This window comes from Urtica dioica, chromosome 2, assembly GCF_054948205.1.
Source record: "Urtica dioica subsp. dioica isolate 48M chromosome 2, U.dioica_male_clone48M_v1_H2, whole genome shotgun sequence".
NCBI classification, from domain to species: domain Eukaryota; kingdom Viridiplantae; phylum Streptophyta; class Magnoliopsida; order Rosales; family Urticaceae; genus Urtica; species Urtica dioica.
This window is the reverse complement of record NC_142757.1, coordinates 47,196,559-47,219,680: the sequence shown is the minus strand read 5'-3', so window position 1 is coordinate 47,219,680 and position 23,122 is coordinate 47,196,559. Positions and strand designations below refer to the sequence as shown.

The window sequence follows — 23,122 nt, the reverse complement described above, 5'->3', positions numbered from 1 at the left end:
CAAAACAAAAAAACAAAAAAAAAACTCCGTCCTCTTTTAAACTCTTATAATATCTCTGTGAACAAGAAACATCTCATTTACTCTTTTACTCCCGGACCATCTCCAATCGCTTTCATTACCATACTCATAGTCAAGTTATTCATCGTTGGCACGTTATTTATCATTGTTACACCATCTTGTGATGAGTGAGTTTGTGATCTTTGTTTTATGAGAGTTGCTATTTAGCTCGAATAGTTTAGTAAGCCAATTCTCACGATTCATTCTTATAGCTATATCTGTTAACTTTTACATGTCAGCAAGATTAATTTATCTTTTATTTTCCAAAAAGCAAAGTTCTCTCACTTCATTTAATTTATCTTTTTTAGTCGACACACCCAATACACATAGATCATATAATGACTAGAATTGAACATGAGATACACCAAAATACCAATATCTCTCTCTCTCTCTCCGATACAAAAATACCAGCAAGAGTTCATTGTTTAAAAAAAAAAAAAAAAAAAAAAAAAAAAAAAAAAAAAAAAACACCACCAAAAACACACAAAAAAAAAACAACAACAACAGTTCTCTGCAAACAAAAAAAACAACCAGCAAGAGTTTCTTATATAAAAAATAAAAAAAAAAACAAAAAAAAAAACAACAACAACAACAAACACCAAAATACAATCAATGGCTCCATGTAAAATCCACAAAATACCAGCAACAATCCCATGTAAAAAAAATGCACCGACCATCCAAGTTTATTGGTTGAACTGCTGCAAGTGATGGAATTTTGAGTACTCATGATTATAGTGTACCATGTCGCTAGACATCGGAAGATCTGTTCCAAAGAAAGAGTTAATTTTTTAGTTGATGAATAGCATTGAAAATAATTAAACAAATATGAGATTTAGTGGAAGAATTTTGTGTCATGTTACCTTGAATATTATATAGTCTGATTGATACGACAAAAGGATGCATGGGCTGTGGTTGGTATTGTGGAACATGTTCTATGGGTAAGCTATACACCAAAGGCACCATTTCTTGCACCTAAATAGAGAAAGTAATTATAAATATATACATATATATATATATATATATATATATATATATATACTTACATAATTAATAACTAAAAATTTAGAGTAAAATTTGTACATGGATGTCCCTGTTCGGCATAGTCTCTTGTCTCTTCTTGGCATTCTCTCCTTTTCTTTTTCCTTTTCCTTTAGCGGATATCTTCTCAATTTTTGAGATTTTTCTATTTTTAGGTGGTCGATCATGTCTTCGAAAACCTACGGGAGCATATATTTGATTGATCTCAGTAATCTCTTTGGCAGGAGCACTCTCAGTGTGACTATTATTGTTCATTACTTCATCATTAGCTTCATCTTGAGTAACTTTTGCTTGAAAATCTTCCATCCAATTCCATAGCAATTGGAATTTCTTGTCTGAAATGCAAGCCCAATCTACCATATTCTCAAATTTCTTCAGCAATTTTTGAAATCGTTCGGCTTCGGGATTTTTGCTGAAATCATCATAAGAAACTTTGATCTTCGTGTGACCTCTTCTCAAATTTTTTCTCCAGCGCGACACGTTGTTGGTACATTTTTAACTCTCATTTTAATGAGAACTGAAATCGAATGCCTGCACAAAATTCCTTTAGATTCAAACAATCGACATGAACATTTCACTTCATAATTTTCTTTGCAAAATTGAATGCTGAAATGGACTTCCTTGCTTCCTTCTTTGAAAAACATGGCTTCAACTACATCAAAATTCTCTGCATCGGCTACACCAGCTACTTCAAAATAAAGCTTCTATGTTACCTCCTTTTGAAACTCTTTGAACTTTGCAATAGTGTAAGCCTCTTGAAATTGTTTTTCCAACTCAAAATGAGTCACACGTGGAACTAATGAGTTAAGAGACTTAAAATCGGCTTTATTTTCTTTCTCAACCTTGTCTCTTAGAGCACAATCATATTGCTCAACAAATTGCTTCAATGTTATCTTGGAGTTGACATATGCATCAAAAAAGGAATTCATACTTTCACTACGTTGAGTAGTTGACATTCCAGCCCAAAATGTGTCTTTAACAAAAGCCGGTACCCATCGGTATCTTTCTTCATACAAGCTAGACAACCACACATTTTCTTGAAGACTGAATTCATTAAGAAATAACTCCCATCTTTTTTCAAACTCTTCCACTAATAAGGATTTGTAGACCACATTTTTAAGTGCTTTTTTAATTTCCTTATAATCTTGAAAGCAACTTAACTTTTCGGATATCTTCTTCATTATGTGCCATAAGCACCATCGATGATGAGTGTGAGGGAATACAACTTCAATTGCTTTTTTCATGGCTCTGTCTTGATCAGTAATTATGGCATTAGGAGCGCGGTCAGACATGCAAGCTAACCATGTTTTGAACAACCAAGTGAACGTTTCCGTATTTTCGCTTGATAGTAATCCACATCCGAATAAGATTGAGTGTCTGTGGTGGTTAACTCCAACGAAAGGAGCAAATGACATATCATATTTATTTGTCAAATATGTTGTATCAAACGTTACCACATCCCCAAATTCCTCATAAAGAAATCGGAATTATTACCTTTCATCAGCCCAAAACAATTTTTTTATGCATGCCTTGTCATCCAAATCCATCACATAAAAGAAATCGGAATTATTACATTTCATTCTAGTAAAATATGTGTTGACATTAGTTGTGCCTTAACCACGGTTTTATGTTAGTTTGTACACGTGTAAGCTAACCTGACCATGGTTTATAAATGGTTGGGTTAGTATTAGGCTTAAGTTAGTTAGGTTGGGTTGATATATGTACTGTGCTAACGGCTTTATAGACACACAGGTACAAAGAAATGAAAGAGAGAGTGAGAAATTTGTTGTGAGAGTTTGAGCGAGAGAATTGGGGAAACAGTTCTTGGGTAGTTCATCTTCTTCTCCATCTCTGTTCTTAGGTTGGGAGGTCTCGGATTGTGAGATCACCAGGGAGAGTGTTTGTAACTGGTTTAATCATAGTGCACCGAATTCCGAGAGGGGAACTCCGGGGAGTAGGTCGTGTTGACCGAACCTCGTAAACAATCTGCTGTGTTCTTGTGTGCTTGTGCGTCTGAGTTCTTGGTGAGAAACGAAGCATAGCATAACAGTGGTATCAGAGCCTCGTCGGCGTTTTCTCTCAAACCACACCTCGTGAAACAAGTCCTTTCAAGCTGGCGGAACCAGAATCAACATCGGATCAGATCAAGAAAGAAGCCTTGGACCAAGAATCTGTGAAAGGTGAAGATACAGGGGCGATTCAGAGTCGAAGCCGTGGTGAAATCCAGTTGTTCGCGAATTCAATTCCGACGAACAACATGAGAATCGACATCGACAAATTTGATGGTTCTGGAGACTATCGAATATGGCGGAGGAAAATCAAAGCTCTTCTCGCACAACAGCGTCTTCTCAAGGCGATCGAAGACCCGATAATCTGGCCAGAAGGGACGACTGAGGATCAGAAGAACGAGATCCTTGAAACAGCTACAGGTACCCTGATATTTCATCTCTCAGATTCAATAATTCGCCAGATAGATAGCGATGATACACCGGCTAAAATCTGGAAGAGACTTTATGATCTTTTTCAAGTAAAATCTTTAACAAACAAAATTTTTCTGAAAGAAAGGCTGTTTGGTTTCAAAATGAACTCTTCCAAATCTTTAGATGAAAATCTTGATGAATTTCGAAAACTCACTATTGAACTTTCTAATTCTGGCGAAAAGGAATCTATGAGTGATGAAAATCAGGCTATTATTATTCTTAATTCTTTGACTGACACCTATAAGGAAGTAAAATCTACTATTAAGTATGGTCGAACACAGATTACCCTAGATGAGGTAGTATCTGCTCCGAGATCCAAGGAATTTGAGATAAAATCAGAGAAGGCTCTCTCATCTGGAGCAGAGGCACATTATGGACAAGACAAGGGTCAGAACAAGAAATCTAACAAGAGTAATAAAGGAAAGTATGGAAGCAAGGGTACTCAGGTGTCATCTAGTACTGATGGGAAGGGGACAAGAACTTGCTTCTATTGCAAGAAACCTGGACACCTAAAGAAAGACTGCTACAAATGGCTAAAAAAGGAGAAGGACAAGACCAACACTACCACAAGTCAACCAGACTCAGCAAACTTTGGGGATGGATATGACAGTGGAGAAGTTCTGGTCATCTCAGATGATAAGGAGAAAAGTGACTGGATTTTAGATTCTGGCTGTACTTATCATATGACTTACAATAAAGACTATCTCACATATTTCAGGAGACTTCAAGGAGGCAAAGTAGTGCTGGGAAATAGTGACACATGTCTGGTGGAGGGAATGGGCACTGTAAAATTCAAGATGTTTGATGGGTGCTGCAGAGCTCTCAAGGATGTGAGATATGTGCCTAGTCTCACAAGAAATCTAGTGTCTCTGGGAGTTCTTGATGACTCAGGCTACACCAACAAGACTGAAAAAGGGGTCATGAGAATCTCAAAGGGTTCTATGACAGCCATTAAGGGAATTAAGATTGATGGCCTCTACTATCTTGTTGGAGAAACCATCTCTGGCTCAGCAGCAACAGTGACCAACTCACCAGAAGAACACAAAGCCATCCTATGGCACAGAAGACTAGGCCACATTAGTGACAAAGGTCTTCAAGTCCTGAAAGAAAGTCAATACTTTGGGAAGGATAAAATCTCCAGTGTTGGCTTCTGTGAACATTGTGTTCTGGGAAAACACCACCGTCTGAAGTTCAAGGTTGGAAGACACACATCTACACGTGTTCTTGAGTACATTCACTCTGACTTGTGGGGTCTTGAAAGGAATCCTACTCATGGTGGTAACGTGTATTTTCTTTCCCTAATTGATGATTTTTCAAGGAAGTATGGGTCTTTTTGCTGAAAAATAAAAATGATGCTTTTGAAAAATTCAAGAATTGGAAAACTCTGGTTGAAAACCTGTCTGATAAAAGAATAAAGATCTTGAGAACTGACAATGGTTTAGAGTTTTGCAATGAGGTTTTTGACTCTTATTGCAAGGAAGCATGTATTCAAAGGCATCACTCAGTGAGACTCACTCCACAGCAGAACGGAGTGGCTGAAAGAATGAACAGGACTTTACTAGACAAATCAAGATGCATGTTGTTCAGCTCAGGACTACCTAAGAACTTTTGGGGTGAAGCTGTTGTAACAGCTGCTTATCTCATCAATAGGAGCCCATCCAGTGCTCTTGAGTTCAAAACACCTGAAGAGGTGTGGTCTGGTAAAATTCCTGATATCTCTCACTTAAGAATTTTTGGTTGTTCTGCTTATGCGCATCAAGAAGAAAGTAAGCTTGACCCTAGGGCTGTGAAGTGTGTTTTTCTAGGCTATTCTGATGGTACTAAAGGCTATAGGCTGTGGGTTAAGGGTGATAGAGGTTTTAAGGTCATTAATAGCAGGGATGTAGTTTTTAATGAGAATGACTTTCCTTGCCTTGATAATTCTAATATGGTATCTAGTTCTGTGTCTAGTTCCACTAACCCTTCAGGTACTGTGACTAGTGAAGTTACAAATCTTCAAAGGTATGAGGTGGCTCATCCGGTGGAGCCTAGACAAACTCCTCAACCAAGTCATGAAGATAATACTGAAGAAACCTGCAATGCCTATCAGACTCCAAGGAAGAATGAAGATCCAGAAGAAGATAGTGGTCTCAAGACTCCCTCAAGTTATCAGCTAGTCAGAGATAGAGAAAGAAGAGAACACAAACCTGTTGAAAGATATGGGTTTTCAGCTTACACAGAACTTCTTGCCTATGCTTTCATGGTAGCAGTAGAGATAAATAAGACTGAACCAGAAACCCTCACACAAGCCATAAAGTGCAAGGAGTCCAAGCAATGGAGACTTGCTATGAATGAAGAAATTGAATCACTTCACAAGAACCAGACTTGGGAAGTGGTAAAGAGACCTAAAGACAAGTCTACTGTGGATTGCAAGTGGATCTTCAAAGTGAAAGAATGGGCTGTGGATGGTGAACCAGTAAGGTACAAGGCTCGCTTAGTGGCAAAAGGGTTCACACAGAAGGAATGGGTTGATTACAATGAGATATTCTCACTTGTGGTCAAGTATAAGACTATAAGGGTGATGCTATCTCTTGTAACTCAATTTGATTTTGAGCTTGAACAAATGGACGTCAAAACAGCGTTCCTTCACGGAGACTTAGATGAAGTTATCTATATGGAACAACCTGAAGGGTATGAGCATCAGAAGAAACAAGACATGGTGTGTCTTCTCAAGAAATCCCTATATGGACTCAAACAGTCGCCTAGGCAGTGGTACATTCGCTTTGACACCTTTATCACTGCACAAGGATTCTGTAGGAGTTTCTATGATCCCTGCCTGTATTTCAAAGGGTCAAGTCCTTTAGACTCAGAGTTTCTCCTACTTTATGTGGATGATATGCTCCTCATCAGTAAAGAAAAACACAGAGTGAACAAGATGAAGGACTTGCTGAAGTCAGAATTTGACATGAAGGATCTTGGTGCAGCAGGGAAGATCCTAGGGATGAGGATTGAGAGAAACAGGAATGAATCAAAGCTGTTTCTGAATCAGCAAGGTTACTTGGAAAAACTGGTTGAAAAGTTTGGAGTTGCAGGTGCTAAGTGCAACAATTTACCGCTTGGAAACCATGTGCAGTTGCCAAAGTCTCAGAGTCCAACTGATGATGAAGGAGCTCAGTTTATGGCTGACAAGCCTTACTCTAATGTGGTTGGATCTGTCATGTACGGTATGACCTGTACACGTCCAGATTTGGCCTTTGCTATCAACTCTCTCAGTCGCTACATGGCTAATCCAGGAAAGTTCCATTGGTTTGCTATTATGGGATTACTGAAGTACATAGCCGGGTCCACTCGAACTCGTTTAATGTACTCTGGTGATTCAGATGAAGGGGTAAGCCTGCAGGGTTTTGTGGACTCAGATTATGCAGGTGATAAGGACACAAGGAGGTCCATATCAGCATACTATTTCCTGGTCGGCAAAAACTGTGTGAGCTGGAGATCTCAGCTGCAGTCAGTAGTTACTCTTTCTACAGCTGAAGCCGAATATGTAGCTGCAACTGAAGCCGTAAAAGAAGGGATTTGGCTTCAAGGGATGCTCAGAGAACTAAAGTTCTTTGTTGGAAAAGCAACCATATTCTCAGACAGTTAGAGTGCTATACATCTCTGCAGAAATCCGGTGTTTCATGATCGAACGAAACATGTTGAGATCAAGTATCACTTCATCCGAGAAAATGTGGGGCAAGGAGTGGTAGATATACAGAAGGTTGGGACTGAAGACAATCCAGCAGACTGTGGGACAAAGGTTCTTCCACTAAGTAAGTTCAGGCATTGCTTGAAGTTACTTGGTGTTCAAGCAAGAAGATAGAAGACTGAATGATGATCCTCTCGGAGCTATGCACTGTGATTGGTGGTCAAGGAACAACTAAGGTGGAGTTTGTTGACATTAGTTGTGCCTTAACCACGGTTTTATGTTAGTTTGTACACGTGTAAGCTAACCTGACCATGGTTTATAAATGGTTGGGTTAGTATTAGGCTTAAGTTAGTTAGGCTGGGTTGATATATGTACTGTGCTAACGGCTTTATAGACACACAGGCACACAGAAAAGAAAGAGAGAGTGAGAAATTTGTTGTGAGAGTTTGAGCGAGAGAATTGGGGAAACAGTTCTTGGGTAGTTCATCTTCTTCTCCATCTCTGTTCTTAGGTTGGGAGGTCTCGGATTGTGAGATCACCAGGGAGAGTGTTTGTAACTGGTTTAATCATAGTGCACTGAATTCCGAGAGGGGAATTCCGGGGAGTAGGTCGTGTTGACCGAACCTCGTAAACAATCTGCTGTGTTCTTGTGTGCTTGTGCGTCTGAGTTCTTGGTGTGAAACGAAGCATAGCATAACAATACGCATGAATTGCCTCGGCATCTCCAACTCCTAGTCGTAGTCGTCTAGCTTTCTCAATGAAGTTTCTGCAATATTTTTTTGAGAATGGAACATTATCGTGACCTCCCACTTCGACAACAAACGAATGGAAGTTTTTTGCTACATTGATTCCTGCCCGGCCGTTGAGTTCGAGTATTCTTCGAACAGTGGTGCTTATCTCCTTATTGCAGTAGAAAAACCGTGACTTCCGAGGACTCAATCCGTGATTGTGTTCTAGAATAACATAATTTATTTTGCATTTTCCATCCTCAAATATGGTTCTGTTGACTCTAGCTTTGCAATCCAATCTCGTTAGAGGATTAGGAACTAAATAATTTTGCTTGCAAGCCTGAGACTTCCCTACTCGAGAGCATGACAAGGAAAAAAACTTCAATCTATTATCTGACGAGTTTCATGATGTTTTTCTTTTGATTCCAAAACCCTCTTGCTTTCCATATTGTCTGTAGTACTCGAACAAATCATTGAAAGCATCAAACTTCATTCCAGACTCAGGGGCATTTAGAACTTCATAGTAATCGCTACTATTTTTTTTTCCTTCCCCACGCGTATCATGTTCTTCATTTTCTCTTCCAACCATATCCTAGACTCCAGATAAAAAATAATACATGTTTAGAGTTCAAAGTGATGTTAAATCAATTTTATCATAAACTCCTGATAAAAAAACGATTTTAATAAAATATTAACAATATAAAAATAATGAATGAGCCGCACAAGAAGAAGAACAAGAAGATTTAAAAAAAAAACAGCAGCAGAGTACAAAGATGAATAATTATTTGCATACATAACCAAAGCAAATACCCAAAGCAAGAGGAAAAAGAGGGGAAAAAAAGCAGAGAGTACGTACATTCAGAAGATGGACAAACAAGAAGAACAAATGAAGACACGGAAGAGAAACAACAGCTAAAGTAAGCCTCCAAGACTTTTGGTATTCTGTTCTCTTTAATAATTCCAAATGTTATATATTAAATATTTCCATGTCAGCAAAAATTGAGAAGTCGTAAAAATAGCCCGACTACAAAGTCTGGATAGTTAGCATTTTTGTTGTTTTATCAAAGTTTTTGTTGTTACGTTGAGTTGGCTGTTTTTGTTTTTGCAAAATTGTTGTTCCTCACGATGTTGAAAACATCAGTCTACAACATGAGGTGTCTGCTTTACACATCAGTTTGTGATGTGGATTTCTATAGACATGCATTTTATCTGATATGCTTCTGCACTTTTACCGATCGTTCAATGAGAGTTCACCATGTGCGTTGAGAAACCTTAGCTAAGGACACTACGTTGGTTTTCGTCATATATAAGAGTCGCTTTTCCTTTTTGGTAGGGTTACACATCTATGTATTTTTGTTGCAGTCATCATTGCCGAAATACCTTGTCCTATGTGTGCTTTATACTATGTGTTGTTGACAGTCATTGATAGAGCTTCGTCACAGAGTTGTTTGTGTGTTGATTCAAATTATTGTAAATATGTATTTATATAAATGTTGTTGAAATACTGAGAGAGTGTGAGTGGAAAGTGAAGAAAGTTCAAACACAGGAGGAGCCAGCCATGATTAGAAACTCTAGGGTAGTTTGAAGTTATAGGAAATATGTAAGGTGATTTCAGCTATGAAGATTATGTAAAATCGGATGCAAGATCAGCAGATGAATTATAATTGAGAAATTGACACATCTACTACCATTTGATAACTTATTTCTCATTTTCAACCAAAATGCTAATTTGGACAATTCTACTAGTCAAAGGAGGAGAGATAATATTTTTTTATCCATTTTTACCCTCTTTTTTTTTTCTCTGAGTCTCGCATATGTCAAGTATATCATATTCTAAAGACTTTTTTCCAGCGTATGTTTTGAAATTCGATGATATACTTGAAATTTATATATATGATATCTGCTCTAGCGAGGATTTTCAGATCTAGGAGGTGTCAATGATCTAGCTAAATGATAGCGAAGACCGGAAAAAAAAATATCTAGATTTAGTTTATAAGCTTTTGAGCTTTGACACTTATTCTTCATGTTACTGCCGATGAGAGATCATCATCTACTAGGGGAAGAAGTATTTACGCAATCACATGAATCATCAATGGATTGAATGAGAGTTTTACTTGTCTACATAGATAAATCTATTGAGAAATTTCATTTTCTGGGCTTAATAAACCATTAAATATCAAGATTAGACCCTAATGTTTAAAAATATCTAAATATGAACTTTTGACCCAAAATCGGACACAAATACCCTTGATTCAAAAAACCCATGTGTTTTCTCTCATTTTCAAATGATTTTCATCACAAATCTTTTTCATTTTCGATTTTGAGGGTTTCACCTTGAATTTCATCGTACAGCATCGTACGATGTCGTACGATGAGATACAATGAATCTCACATTGAATCTCATCGTACGACATCGTACAGCATCGTACGACATCGTACGATGAGATACAATGTGAAACCCTCAAAATCGATAAAATTCATACACATTATAATGTACGATGTCGTACGATGCTGTACGATGTCGTACGATGCTGTACGATGTCGTACGATGAGATTCAATGTGAAACCCTCAAAATCGAACCTAATGGCTTATTAAGCCCAATTAATGAAATTTCTCAATCTATTTTTGATAGAATTGAAAATAATTGAAAACTCAGCAGAGGAAAATTATATTTTATTCTCTTTTCAATTACTCACAGGTCTACAAAATTCCAGTACCACCCATCCATCAGAATAACATTTAGTTGCTTTGTCAAAAACCGTTTGCTCATGTAAGTCGGAACACACTAATTATAGTGATTCAAATAACTTTCAATTTTAGGAACCATTGAGAGGTCATTAACACACATTTTATTTTTAACAATCCAAAGTACTGTGGAAAACGATAGTTCTCTAATTCCAAGTTCCAACAATAAAATAACTACAATTACCAAACGCACGAACACAGTGACCACACAGTTCCAAGACCATTTTTTTTTTATGTAGTATTCAACATCAGAAACTTGTTCGAATAACAGATGAGAGATGAACTAAATTCCTTGAACTATGTTTAAAGCTAAATAACATGTTAACAAGCCTACAAAACTTTGACTCCATCTTTGGTCGCATAACAATAATTATAATAATAAAACACGAGATGAGTCGATATGATATCGATACAGATCGCCCGGTATTGTAGGGACTCTCTCACTCCTCCATCGGTTGAGCTTGCTTTGGAATGACCTTGAGTTTCATGGGAATCGTGCTAGTAGGGTCTTCTACGACAAGGACAGGGGATTTGAAAAGGTTTAAGTGTTGGTCGATTTCTCTGTGAGCCTCCTTGAGCTCCTTTGCCTTCTTCCCTTTCATCCTGCCAAAACAAAAACAGAAAAAACATCAATCAAATTCAATTTACAAAAGATTTGAGGAAAAAAAAAAAAAACCAGAATGAAACAAGTGATAAAAATGCATACCTGTACTTGATGTGTGTCTGTTCCCTTTCAGCTCTGACCTTGATAATCTTCTTCATGGCCTTCAGAGTGTTCTCGGCGGCGTTCCTGTCATACCTCTCTGGCCGGTTTCGTTTCCTTTCGAACTCAAATGTCGAGTCCTAAAAAACAGAAGTAAAGATTATTTATAAAAAGAAAAAAAAAAAAAAAAAAAAACTGATCGCTGAGCCTTAATTATCCAACCCGAAGTGAATACTAGATGAACTCCGACTAAAATCTTGTTCCTCCAACTTATATCTTAAACCATTATCACTCACTCTTTCATCTCAAAATCCCTCTTAAAAATAGGGTAAAAAAATGTAGGAGTAAATGAATGCAAAAGCCAAAAAGTGAAAGACAATCGCAAGCATATTTAGTCCTTAAATGTTATTATCGGCAATTAAAAGGGCCAATTATGCCATCAACACAAGCACATCAGCGACGCTCAGATATTGCCTTTCTTAGTATTATGATATTTCATTCTAAAAATTTTAAGATTACCAAAGAAAATCAAGTAGGTGGAGAAAGAGCTGGACCAAAGGCTTACATGATCATGAGACTCAAAATCCCTATTGCGCGTAACCCAACTTAACTACTACTTATCATTATCATGAGACTCTTATATATAAATTTCTAGCAGAATATTGAATTCAAGCCACGGATCGATAAATCGAAGATACAAACCTGTGACATATCCCTCTCAAAATCCCTCTTAAAAATAGGAAAAAAAATGTAGGAGTAAATGAATGCAAAAGCCAAAAAGTGAAAGACAATCGCAAGCATATTTAGTCCTTAAATGCTATTATCGGCAATTAAAAGGGCCAATTATGCCATCAACACAAGCACATCAGCGACGCTCAGATATTGCCTTTCTTAGTATTATGATATTTCATTCTAAAAATTTTAAGATTACCAAAGAAAATCAAGTAGGTAGAGAAAGAGCTGGACCAAAGGCTTACATGATCATGAGACTCAAAATCCCTAATACGCGTAACCCAACTTAACTACTACTTATCATTATCATGAGACTCTTATATATAAATTTCTAGCAGAATATTGAATTCAAGCCACGGATCGATAAATCGAAGATACAAACCTGTGACATATCCCTCTCAAAATCCCTCTTAAAAATAGGAAAAAAAATGTAGGAGTAAATGAATGCAAAAGCCAAAAAGTGAAAGACAATCGCAAGCATATTTAGTCCTTAAATGTTATTATCGGCAATTAAAAGGGCCAATTATGCCATCAACACAAGCACATCAGCGACGCTCAGATATTGCCTTTCTTAGTATTATGATATTTCATTCTAAAATTTTTTTGATTACCAAAGAAAATCAAGTAGGTAGGGAAAGAGCTGGACCGAAGGCTTACATGATCATGAGACTCAAAATCCCTATTACGCGTAACCCAACTTAACTACTACTTATCATTATCATGAGACTCTTATATCTAAATTCCTAGCAGAATATTGAATTCAAGCCACGGATCGATAAAGCAAAGATACAAACCTGTGTCATATCCTTTCCATGTAACCGCCGGTAAGCCTTGGTCCATTTCACTTTACGGGGATTTCGCTTCATCTTGAAGTTCTTGTGGCATTTTGACCTACAGAACCGGAATATCTGTACCACAAAAACACAGGCATTTGAACGAAAACGATAAATCAACACATTTCCTTTACTTCAGTGTTGACGACACATCCAAAGAGATGAAGAAGCATTAAAGGTTTTATATTTTTATCAGCAACAATAAATTTAAAACCCTAATACCAAATAAATTAATTGATAAATCAAACCATTAATTGGATATATTATTTATTACCTTTGCGTCGTTGCGGACAAACTGAATACCGTGGCCTGGGTATACAGTAGAAGAGCAGAACCAACACTTCTCTAACCTCATATTTTCCTCAAATTAAAATCCTGATAAAATAAAACTTACTTGTTAGTGATGTTGAATTATCGGCAAATGATTTAGGGTTTATCGTTTTAACCAAAAACCCTAAAAAAAATCAACCTTGATTGCTATTCGTAACAAAATCAAGAAATTCCGTCTGAGGGTCTAAGGCCAGAATATAAAGCTTAAGGCTTTTTTTTTTTTTAATTTGTCTAACATTAATCAGAATCACTAAAACTCATGAGAATTGAAAGAAAGCGTTGAGGAATGAAGGACTTACGAGGAAGAAGAGAAGTGGTAGAGAGTGAGGCGTGAATTTGCTTGTAGAGGCAATAACGCTTAGGTCTAATTGTGTGGGCTTGGGATTTCCGTTTAAGCCCAGCCCATGTTGTTTTGGAAATAATTAATGTTAAGCTCAATGGTTTTTTTTCTTTACCATAATGTCTAAAAAAATATTTTTTTTTCTGACTGATAGCTTTTTACCATAAAATACTAGTAGTTTTGGGATAAAAAAATTCTACATGCTAGTAAAAATATTGAAGATAATCCACGATCATTTCTCATTAGTTAATCTTGAAAACTTAAAACTCAAACTCAACTTTTTTTTGGAGGAATTTGAAATTTGTTATACTTGTATCTTCGTCACTTGACATATTGCTTAAACAGACGGATGAAAACTTTCGTACTATTTTCTTTTATATAACTTTTGTAATAGATTAAGAAATTCATCTTTTTTTAATGAAAACTTTATAGCAAATAGACTGAAAATTTATCATACATTCAAGACTTAAGCACCACATTCTTGTCATATTATGAAGTATCTGAAAAGAAAAAGACGTTCTCGTGAGATCCCACACAAGTTTAGAGCTTTGAGTTTCTCAAGCTCAATCTTAGTTCAACCTTAGATTTAGTTCTTCCCGAGTTCTCGACGTCATTTGAGGTGAAGACGGAATTTCTATTGTCAATATTGACATTATTCTTGTACAAAGAAGCCCAATACCATTGTCCTACTGAGTTTTTGTTAGCGAAATTGACACTCCAAAACAAAAACGGGCAACATTGTTCGCACTCTAGAACATTTGGAGCACTTATTGCCACACAATGAGTGTTCCATTCACAATGACTATCAATCCCTAAAGTTTTTCAACTAGGGGCTTTGATGAACGTATAATTGCTTGTAAATTGAATTCCTCAAAAAGTTCCTTGCATTTTCAAGCAATGTGTTGCTCAATTAAACACGTTTGTCGATGCTCTCAATATCAAGACTTATCTCATCGCGAAACTCCAATTATTGGCGATTTTGTCAAAGATCATATGGTTCTTATTCAAAGGTCATCAACTTTGCATTATGTACACATCTCTTCACGCGCACTTGCTCCACGTGTTCTATGCGAGTGGAATGTGTACAATGCATCAATAAGCTACTCGTACATGTTTCACATCATTTGCTAATTTGCTATGGTATGTGTCAATATAATAAACTTGTCCGTTTATTTGACTCACAATCCCTAATTTCAAGCCCATACGAAACACTTTGAGTACATGAGATAAGTCATTTTCTGATCCTTCACATAATCAATGAGTTTACTTGACCTCCCACAATCTATCCATATCTCCCTAACTTTCAATGTTGTTGACTCGTATGAGTAATACCCTCAAGGTGATCCCACAACTTTCGAAGTTGATTTGAGGATTAATCATCTAGGGGATTGTGAGAGCTTATGTAAGAAATTATTGTCATTTTTATAATTTGACAAAACTTATGTCTCGTTTGTACTTTTAAAAGTGATGAAATTTTATTTATTTATTAATATCAAGTGTCTATTTTTTTAAGAGATTTGTAAGTAACTAGGTCACTTTAAACATGTGATTTTGGATATAGCCTATGTTTGACAATTTTTAGGGATATAGCCAAATGGCTTATGTGACAATAATTAAGGTCTGATTTGTCCTTATTTATTAACAAATTCGTCACTTTCTCTCTCTTATTTTTTTTCAAATAATTTTTTTTGCATCAAAACTTCAAAAATTCGTATCTTTCTCATACGAACTCGAAATTGAGTGATTTCATATCCTACAAATTCGTGGCGTCGAGATCTTCAAAAATAGACCCATTGTGTTTGATGAAAAATTATGTTTAATGCATCATAGTTACGTTTCCATTTATTTTTTTTATAATTTCAAAAATTTCCAATTATTTCCATATTTAATGTAGTAACGTGATTTTTCTACATCTATGGTATTAAACATGATTTTTCATCAAACACAATGGATCTATTTTTGAAAATCTCGGCGTCACGAATCCGTAGGATTTGGAATCACTCAATTTCGAGTTCATATGAGATGGATATGGTTTTTTGAAGTTTTTATGTAAAAAAAAATGTAGGAAAAAAGTAGGAGAGAGAAAGTGACGAATTTGTTAATAAATAAGGGTAAATCAGACCTTAATTATTGCCACATAAGTCTGTTGGCTATTTTCCTAAAAGTTGTGAAACATAGGCTAAAAACAAATTTTATAGTTTCATTTTGGCTATTTCGCTACACTGCCCTTTTTTTAATTAGTTTCCTAAATGCCTATAACTGAGATAAATAACATATTGACTTTGAATGCGATTTTTTTTTCGGCTCTCGAGACTCGACAAAGTTCTCGGCCCGATAGAATACAATGAAGTAAGTAGTTTACAAAATTTGAAAACTTAACTTGTGATTTAAAAATAATAATTTTAGATACAAGTCGAATTATTAATTAAATAATTTTTTTTTTCTATTTCTCTATCATATATAAAAAAAATGCACAAGTCACGAGCCTAACCACTATTCTTGATAATTTTGATGTTACATGAAGCATTCAAATACCGGAATATTTTAAAATTATCGAAGACCTAATTGACCTAATTCTGATGTGTGATATATGTTTAATTAACCAAACTACAAACTAAGGTTTAAAATACTTTCAAAATCATTTTCCAAAATAAGAGGATATAAACTAGAGCTGGAGAAATAAATGAGGTGAGAAAGGAAAAATGTGAAATGTTGGGATTAATGTTAGATGATTATTTAGTTAAAATATATTTTGTTTTTGAACAATAAAAAAATGTGATTAACTATTGAATTGGATTACTTTAAACTAAAATAGCAGTGTAACAAAATAAGTGCTACTGAAATTACCTAACATTTGAATACTAAGGTAATGTTGTAAACGCATTAAAAATTATATTAGAAATTTTGTTTTCAAATAGAAAAATAACTTTATTAATAATTCGTTTATTTATTTATTTTTTATAATGTTGTCATTAATAATTTATCAGTTTTATTTTTGCTCGTACATCAATAATTTAATATACGTAATTTAACACGACAATGTTAAAGTTTCTACGCCTATAGGCATAGGGGGGAAGAGCAAAGCTCAATACCAGTTAGGTCTAAGGCTTCACAATCTCGAAAATCAACGACGATGATGGCGACGAAGATTCAGAGATTGAGCTCGACATTTCGGTCTCTGGCTTTGAACTCATTCCACTCTCTATGTTCGATCTCTCCTAACTCTTCGTCTCCGTCTCTCAAGCTTCGACGATCGCTTCACTCCTCTTGTGGCTCATTCGCGACTGAGCGCATTTCGATTCTGTCTTCCTCATCGAGTTCGTCCCTGGGATTTGAATCCCTTCGCCGCTCTTCTCCGTTCCCTCTCTCGGTACGTTTCGGCGTTTCTCTGCTGTTTGGTTGCTGAGAATAAAATGAACCACAAGAACTTCGCTTTTTTTTTTTCTTCGATTTCAGTTGATTTTTATAATTGGTAATGTTAATGATTTCATTTCTCAAAAGTAAGTATGCTCTTTTTTGCTTCTTATTTCATCTCTTACTTTACTGATAGAATTGGCGTTTGAAGTAGAAGGAATGGGAATTGAATCCTGGGAATGAATTTGTGGGTAACGAGAAGAACATTTAAGTATGGATGTTGTTTGAATAGACTAGAAAATTTAAATACTTGATTTTTCAGTGGAAATGTTAAATCAGTTAGTATGGATTCAGTTATTTTTTTCAACTGGTGCAAAGTCATAAAAACAAAATTCCACAAAATGAGTAATTCAGTGCACTAGTTTCAATTTCATATCGACTAAAAAGTAATCTGTGAGCTTTAGTGTTGAGTTTTAGAAGTGATCTGTTTTCCTTTGATTTTAAAGACGGTCCAAGTTCGATTTCGACATTATACGAAGAGGGATAGAGGGAACAAGAAGAGGCGGTTCACGCCAGCTGTATCAAAGGTCAAGAAAACCAAAATGAAACCTTACTCGTAAGTTAGTTCTCTTGCTGACGAGTTGTGTTTTTTTTTTCTTTTTCTTTCCTATCCTCATTTTAAAGGAAATATATTTTGAGAGTTTCTTGACCAAAATAATATGTTTAAGTGTTCTACTATGGCTGCAAGGTCTTACGCGCAGCGGTTTGAGTTATTGAAAGATGGGACCATCAAACGCTGGAAGGCCGGGAAAAGGCACAATGCTCATGCGAAGGTGCGTTATTATTCTCTCCGGTTTATGGGGAAAATGAACTCATTGAAATCTGTTTGCAACTTTTCGAATTACGGTTGATTCTCCGTTGAAAGACCTTTTGGCTTTGCAATTGCTCTACAAAATCAAAGTTTATCTAATACCGAAATGTTACGGCTTTGTCGTGTTAGTCCCACTAGCGAAGGGTTTGGATTAGGATTAGAATACTCGAATTGTGAGACAACTGTGGAAGTTTGAGTGATGCAAAATCCAAGGAGTGTCTTTTCTTTTTTTGTAGAAAGAGCATAAAGTCTGTCTTTGGCACCTGGAAAATGCAAGGTTAAAGAAAGTGAAAGATTTAAGTATTTTCTTTGCCGTTTTTTAATTAAGAAAAACAAGGGAGAATAAAACTAAAGGAAAAACTAATACCAAATGGTTGGTCTAGTGATAAGGGCGATTCTTGGGACCTTATTAGTCCCCGGTTCGGTTCCATCAAGACGCAACAATTGAGGCCACTGGGGTAGTCTCCGAGTCGATAATGCTAGGGAGGTAAAGATTAGAAACTACATAAGATGTTCTTGAATTCGGAATCCAGAAAGTACAATGAAAAAGGAAACGGTAAGACCTAGCTTTTTCCTCGTGTTGTATCGATCGAGTAAAATTTGGGGGAAATAAAATTTAAGAGAAAATTTGGTTGAACCTGTATAACTAAGTATGGATTCTATTTTATATTTGAAGTAGCGAGGAAAATCATAATCCAAGAGGATTCACATCTGCGGAACTTGTCCTCCCTTTTAGTTTTTTAATTTTCAATTTCCCGTAAATTTTCAAAATTCATCCAAACAAGAAATAAAAAATAGTAAAGAATTCATATTTTTTTTTTTTTTATCAAAATCGATGATCAACTTATCCTAGTCGTTTTCATTTTCCTTAGTAATATCCGGGTTCCAAACTAAGCGTTTGTATCATAATCTTCCCAGCTCCTCTGTCTATGCTCAATTACCTGGTATAGATGAGAAATCTAGAGACAGTTGCATTATAGATCTACCACATGGTTATTGCATGTACTGCAATTCTTATTTATTTATTATTATTCTTATGTATTTTCCGTTCATTGTTGATTTCAGCAAGACCTTTAAGGAAGGTTATACTTTCCGATCAAATTAGTGTATGGACAATAACTTTAAAAAAAAAAAAAGTATTTTCTTGATATTCTACTTCTAGTTCATAGTTTTCAGCATAATATACAAAAATGGCCGTGATTCATGCAGTCGAAGGAAGCAAAGCGTAGGCTTAGACGGACAACACTTGTTCACCCAACTTATGCCAAAACGATGAAGAAGCTGAACTTTGGCGGGTAAGAATCAGAAAATCCGAGTTTTTGTCGGTACATTTGTATCCTCAAAAGTCAAGAGGGGTTCTTTTCCTCTTCCTCTTTTGTAGTCCATTTTTTTTTCATAGATGAGAAAGAGAAACCTGAAATAAGCAGAGGTTTTTCTGTTATTGTTGGTTGATTTACCAAAAGTAATATTTTTAGGCTTCAGGATTATGTTGATTGTTCCCATTAAATTTACGGAAAGCCATGCCTTTACTTGAGAATAGAATCTGCATTTACTCATACTGCAATAGGGAAGGAGTTTGACTGGTTAATATATATATATATATATATATATATATATATATATATATATATATATATATGAGTTATACTCGAAGTCACATGTAAACGGAGAATAGAAAAAGGAATAACAAAATGACAATCCAAAGAATCAAGGGATAGTGCACAAAGTAATACATGGAGTGAATTTGACATTCATATTTATAAACTCAAAGGTCATAATGTTGATGGACCATGGACCATCACTGGTCGTTCTTTTTAATGATTAAATGAATACATATTTGCTTTAAATTTGGATGAAATTCAGTGTTAGATCCTGCTTTTTTCAATATCAGCTATCTATCATTGAGTTTATTAGGTAATTTGATAAAAATATCTCCTTGGCTGAGTTTTTCAAAATTTTAAGCCAAAACTTAATAATCAAACCACGGCATTTCGTGAAACTTCATTTATGACGTGGATATTTAAAATATGAATATATTTTTGAAACATTTGTGGTTTGATAAAAGTTTTTTTTTACTATTATTATTATTATTATTATTATTATTATTTTAGCATTCATACTTAAAAAATAGACGAAAAATGGGTTGAGGGGATATTTTTGTATCAAGTTAATGTCGGAAAACACAAGAAAGTAATTAATTTGACATATTTTTATGGATAAATTACATTATTACTCCAACTATAACACCTTTAACACTCACCCTTTCAATTTTTAAAAGTCACATCCGTTGCCTTTGTAATCTTGCATTCATAACATTGTGCCCCTTCTGTTAACTCTTCTTTTCAACGTCATCCAATATCAGATCACGTTTTTGGCATGTGACACACTTAATTATGTGATATTACCTAATTATCCTTCTTATATAAAAAGTTTATAAACAATTAAAGAAAAAAAAAAAAAAAAAAAATCAGTATCCACCAGAGGAGCAACGAATTTTCCAATCATATACAAAAATAGCCGAATCAAATTTTAACTACACGCAAGCAAGAAAAGCGAAGGTCGAATCCACTAGAAATTCGTGCGAAGAGGAAGCAGTTCGGTGATGGAGGATGATACGCCTGTTGCGATTTTTCCGTACGCAAGTGCACGTAGCCGCTCAAGTAGTAAAGTTCGTAAGTACGAGTCGATCCCACGAGGAAAATGTTTAATTAAATTGACAAGATTACTAGCACGAATTGAACCCAATGATTTGATGATTGTCAAAACGAATGAAAATTAAAAACAATTAAAAAACGATAGATTACGATAATGAGAAACCAAGAACTATGGCTTCACAAGTTATTCCTATGGTTTGGATTCGGGAATTAAGCACAAAACACACACCTGCTAATCACGCTCACGATAATGGTAATCTAAGATTTCTCTCGAACATCTAAGAATCTAAACCTATGCCGGGATATCTTCTCTCGATCTCAACCCCTAAAAACAACGGTTAGCATTAAAAACAAGAACGTTCACACGACTTCGAAACAGCCTAGCATTACAATATTTTTCTAGAGAGAAAAGATGAAAAAGTAGTATTTTGCTTAGAGATGGATGATTACAAATGAAGTGAGAGCTCGCTTTTATAGGCGAGGGGTGAGGAATAAAGTGAAGTGTCATTTGCCTCTTCGAAAAGTAAAAACCAAAGTTGGCTATTTAGAAAAAGTAATGGCCTAAACAGGTGGCTGACAGAAATAATTAAAGGTAAGTAGTTTAACTTCTTTCGTTGGACACGTTTTATCGTGGTGGGGTCCACGTTGGGGATAAGATATTTCACATCTTATCTCTCTTTTTTTTTTTTTTTTTTTTTTTAATTTTGTTCTAAATTATTTTCTTTAATTCTATCTAAGGGTTCCTTTAAGTTACTCACTAAGGGTTGTTTAACTAAGTGTAATTCGGATTTGAACATTCTATTGGTGTTCATGTTTGATTCAAAGTCTATTTCACATATTTTCTGTATAACTTTCATTATATCTTCATACATACTTTTATCAATATTGTAGGAAAAACAGAGGCTCAAGATACTTACGGTATGTGGTTCGAAGCTTTTTTCCCCTCTTGGTACTTTGCTGCTTCTGCACTCTCCTGGTATCCTCCAGAGTTTCTTTTTCCTGATCTTTAAAGATCTATACAGTTCTTGTGTAATTCTGGGTGATTTCAAGGATCTGGGTGGCTAAATGCCAAATATGAGTAATTTATTTCAGAATGATTTCCTTACAATATTTTTCTAGAGAGAAAAGATGAAAAAGTAGTATTTTGCTTAGAGATGGATGATTACAAATGAAGTGAGAGCTCGCTTTTATAGGTGAGGGGTGATTTGCCTCTTCGAAAAAGTAAAAACCAAAGTTGGCTATTTAGAAAAAGTAATGGCCTAAACAGGTGACCGACATAAATAATTAAAGGTAAGTAGTTTAACGTCTTTCGTCGGACGCGTTTATCGTGGTGGGGTCCACGTTGGGGATAAGATATTTCACATCTTATCTCTCTTTTTTTTTATTTGGCGGCTTCTGCTTTGTCGCCTGGTGGGGTTGTTGCTGACGTTCCTTCTCCGTCGCTACGTTCCTTCTCCGTCGCTAGATGATGTCGTTGATGACGTTTCGTTTATCCTGATGCAGTAGAGGCATCGTTTAATTTATCAAAAACGGTTTCCATTATGAGATTAGTATTATATACCTGAGACAGTCTCCGTAGTTATGAAATTAGGACTCTTATTCTCAAAGGTATCCTCTTGTATATTGTTTTTCCTTTTATCGTTTGACAACATTGATGCAAATACACTCATTCTTCTTTCCCTACCTCACGTGTGTAATGTAGACTTTGAGACCATACACTTTTGTTTTTTAGCAAGTAAAATGTGTATATACCTTCCTAACCATTTCTGACACACTTTCCTCATTTTGCAACAGAGAAATTCGATTATCTAATATTAACAGTGAAATAATTATATGGAGAAATAAATAGTATTTTCTTTTATATTTTTTTTTGATCGAATAGTATTTTCTTTTATAAGCTCTTGCAAAGTCCTAATTCCTAAACAGGTAATTGACAATGTGACATGTTTCAAAAAGCAATGGCAAACAAATTTGTTAAGTCTGTATGAATGTGGTGATATGAATTATGGGAGAGTGGCATATGGTCATTTTAGATTTGTATTTGTGATAACGTCATCCAATATCAGATCACGTTTTTGGCATGTGACACACTTAATTATGTGATATTACCTAATTATCCTTCTTATATAAAAAGTTTATAAACAATTAAAGAAAAATAAAAAATAAAAAATAAAATCAGTATCCACCAGAGGAGCAACGAATTTTCCAATCATATACAAAAATAGCCGAATCAAATTCTAACTACACGCAAGCAAGTAAAGCGAAGGTCGAATCCACCATAAACTCGTGCGGAGAGGAAGCAGTTCGGTGATGGAGGATGATACGACTGTTGCGATTTTTCCGTACGCAAGTGCACGTAGCCGCTCAAGTAGTAAAGTTCGTAAGTACGAGTCGATCTCATGAGGAAAATGTTTAATTAAATTGACAAGATTACTAGCACGAATTGAACCCAATGATTTGATGATTGTCAAAACGAATGAAAATTAAAAACAATTAAAAAAACGATAGATTACGATAATGAGAAAGCAAGAACTATGGCTTCACAAGTTATTCCTATGGTTTGGATTCGGGAATTAAGCACAAAACACA

The 23,122-nt window shown here is 35.4% G+C and overlaps 2 protein-coding genes and 1 pseudogene across 3 annotated transcripts; 1 reads left to right on the top strand and 2 right to left on the bottom strand.

The window, feature by feature from the left end:
* Positions 1-1,119: 1,119 nt before the first annotated feature.
* LOC149405089 (protein FAR1-RELATED SEQUENCE 5-like) lies at positions 1,120-8,559 on the bottom strand (annotated as a pseudogene).
* Positions 8,560-10,917: 2,358 nt separating this feature from the next.
* Positions 10,918-13,687, bottom strand: LOC149405088 (Ribosomal protein L24e family protein). Of its 2 annotated transcripts, none has more exons than XM_089607335.1 (5): positions 13,614-13,687; positions 13,259-13,359; positions 12,946-13,059; positions 11,423-11,559; positions 10,918-11,319 (listed from the first exon to the last, which is right to left on the bottom strand). In XM_089607335.1, the coding sequence occupies exons 2-5, from the start codon at positions 13,337-13,339 to the stop codon at positions 11,157-11,159; spliced, it is 495 nt and encodes a 164-aa protein (XP_089463461.1). In that variant the 5' UTR covers positions 13,340-13,359; positions 13,614-13,687; the 3' UTR covers positions 10,918-11,156. The 2 variants fall into 2 exon arrangements, with proteins under 2 accessions (XP_089463461.1, XP_089463462.1); XM_089607336.1 differs by lacking the exon at positions 13,614-13,687 and adding an exon at positions 13,454-13,472.
* A 3,026-nt stretch (positions 13,688-16,713) lies between these two features.
* On the top strand, positions 16,714-19,435 carry LOC149405087 (Ribosomal protein L35). The gene is made up of 4 exons (XM_089601862.1): positions 16,714-17,024; positions 17,515-17,624; positions 17,757-17,841; positions 19,089-19,435. Exons 1-4 carry the CDS (start codon positions 16,788-16,790, stop codon positions 19,176-19,178), a joined length of 522 nt encoding a protein of 173 aa, XP_089457988.1. The 5' UTR covers positions 16,714-16,787; the 3' UTR covers positions 19,179-19,435.
* Positions 19,436-23,122: the final 3,687 nt, after the last annotated feature.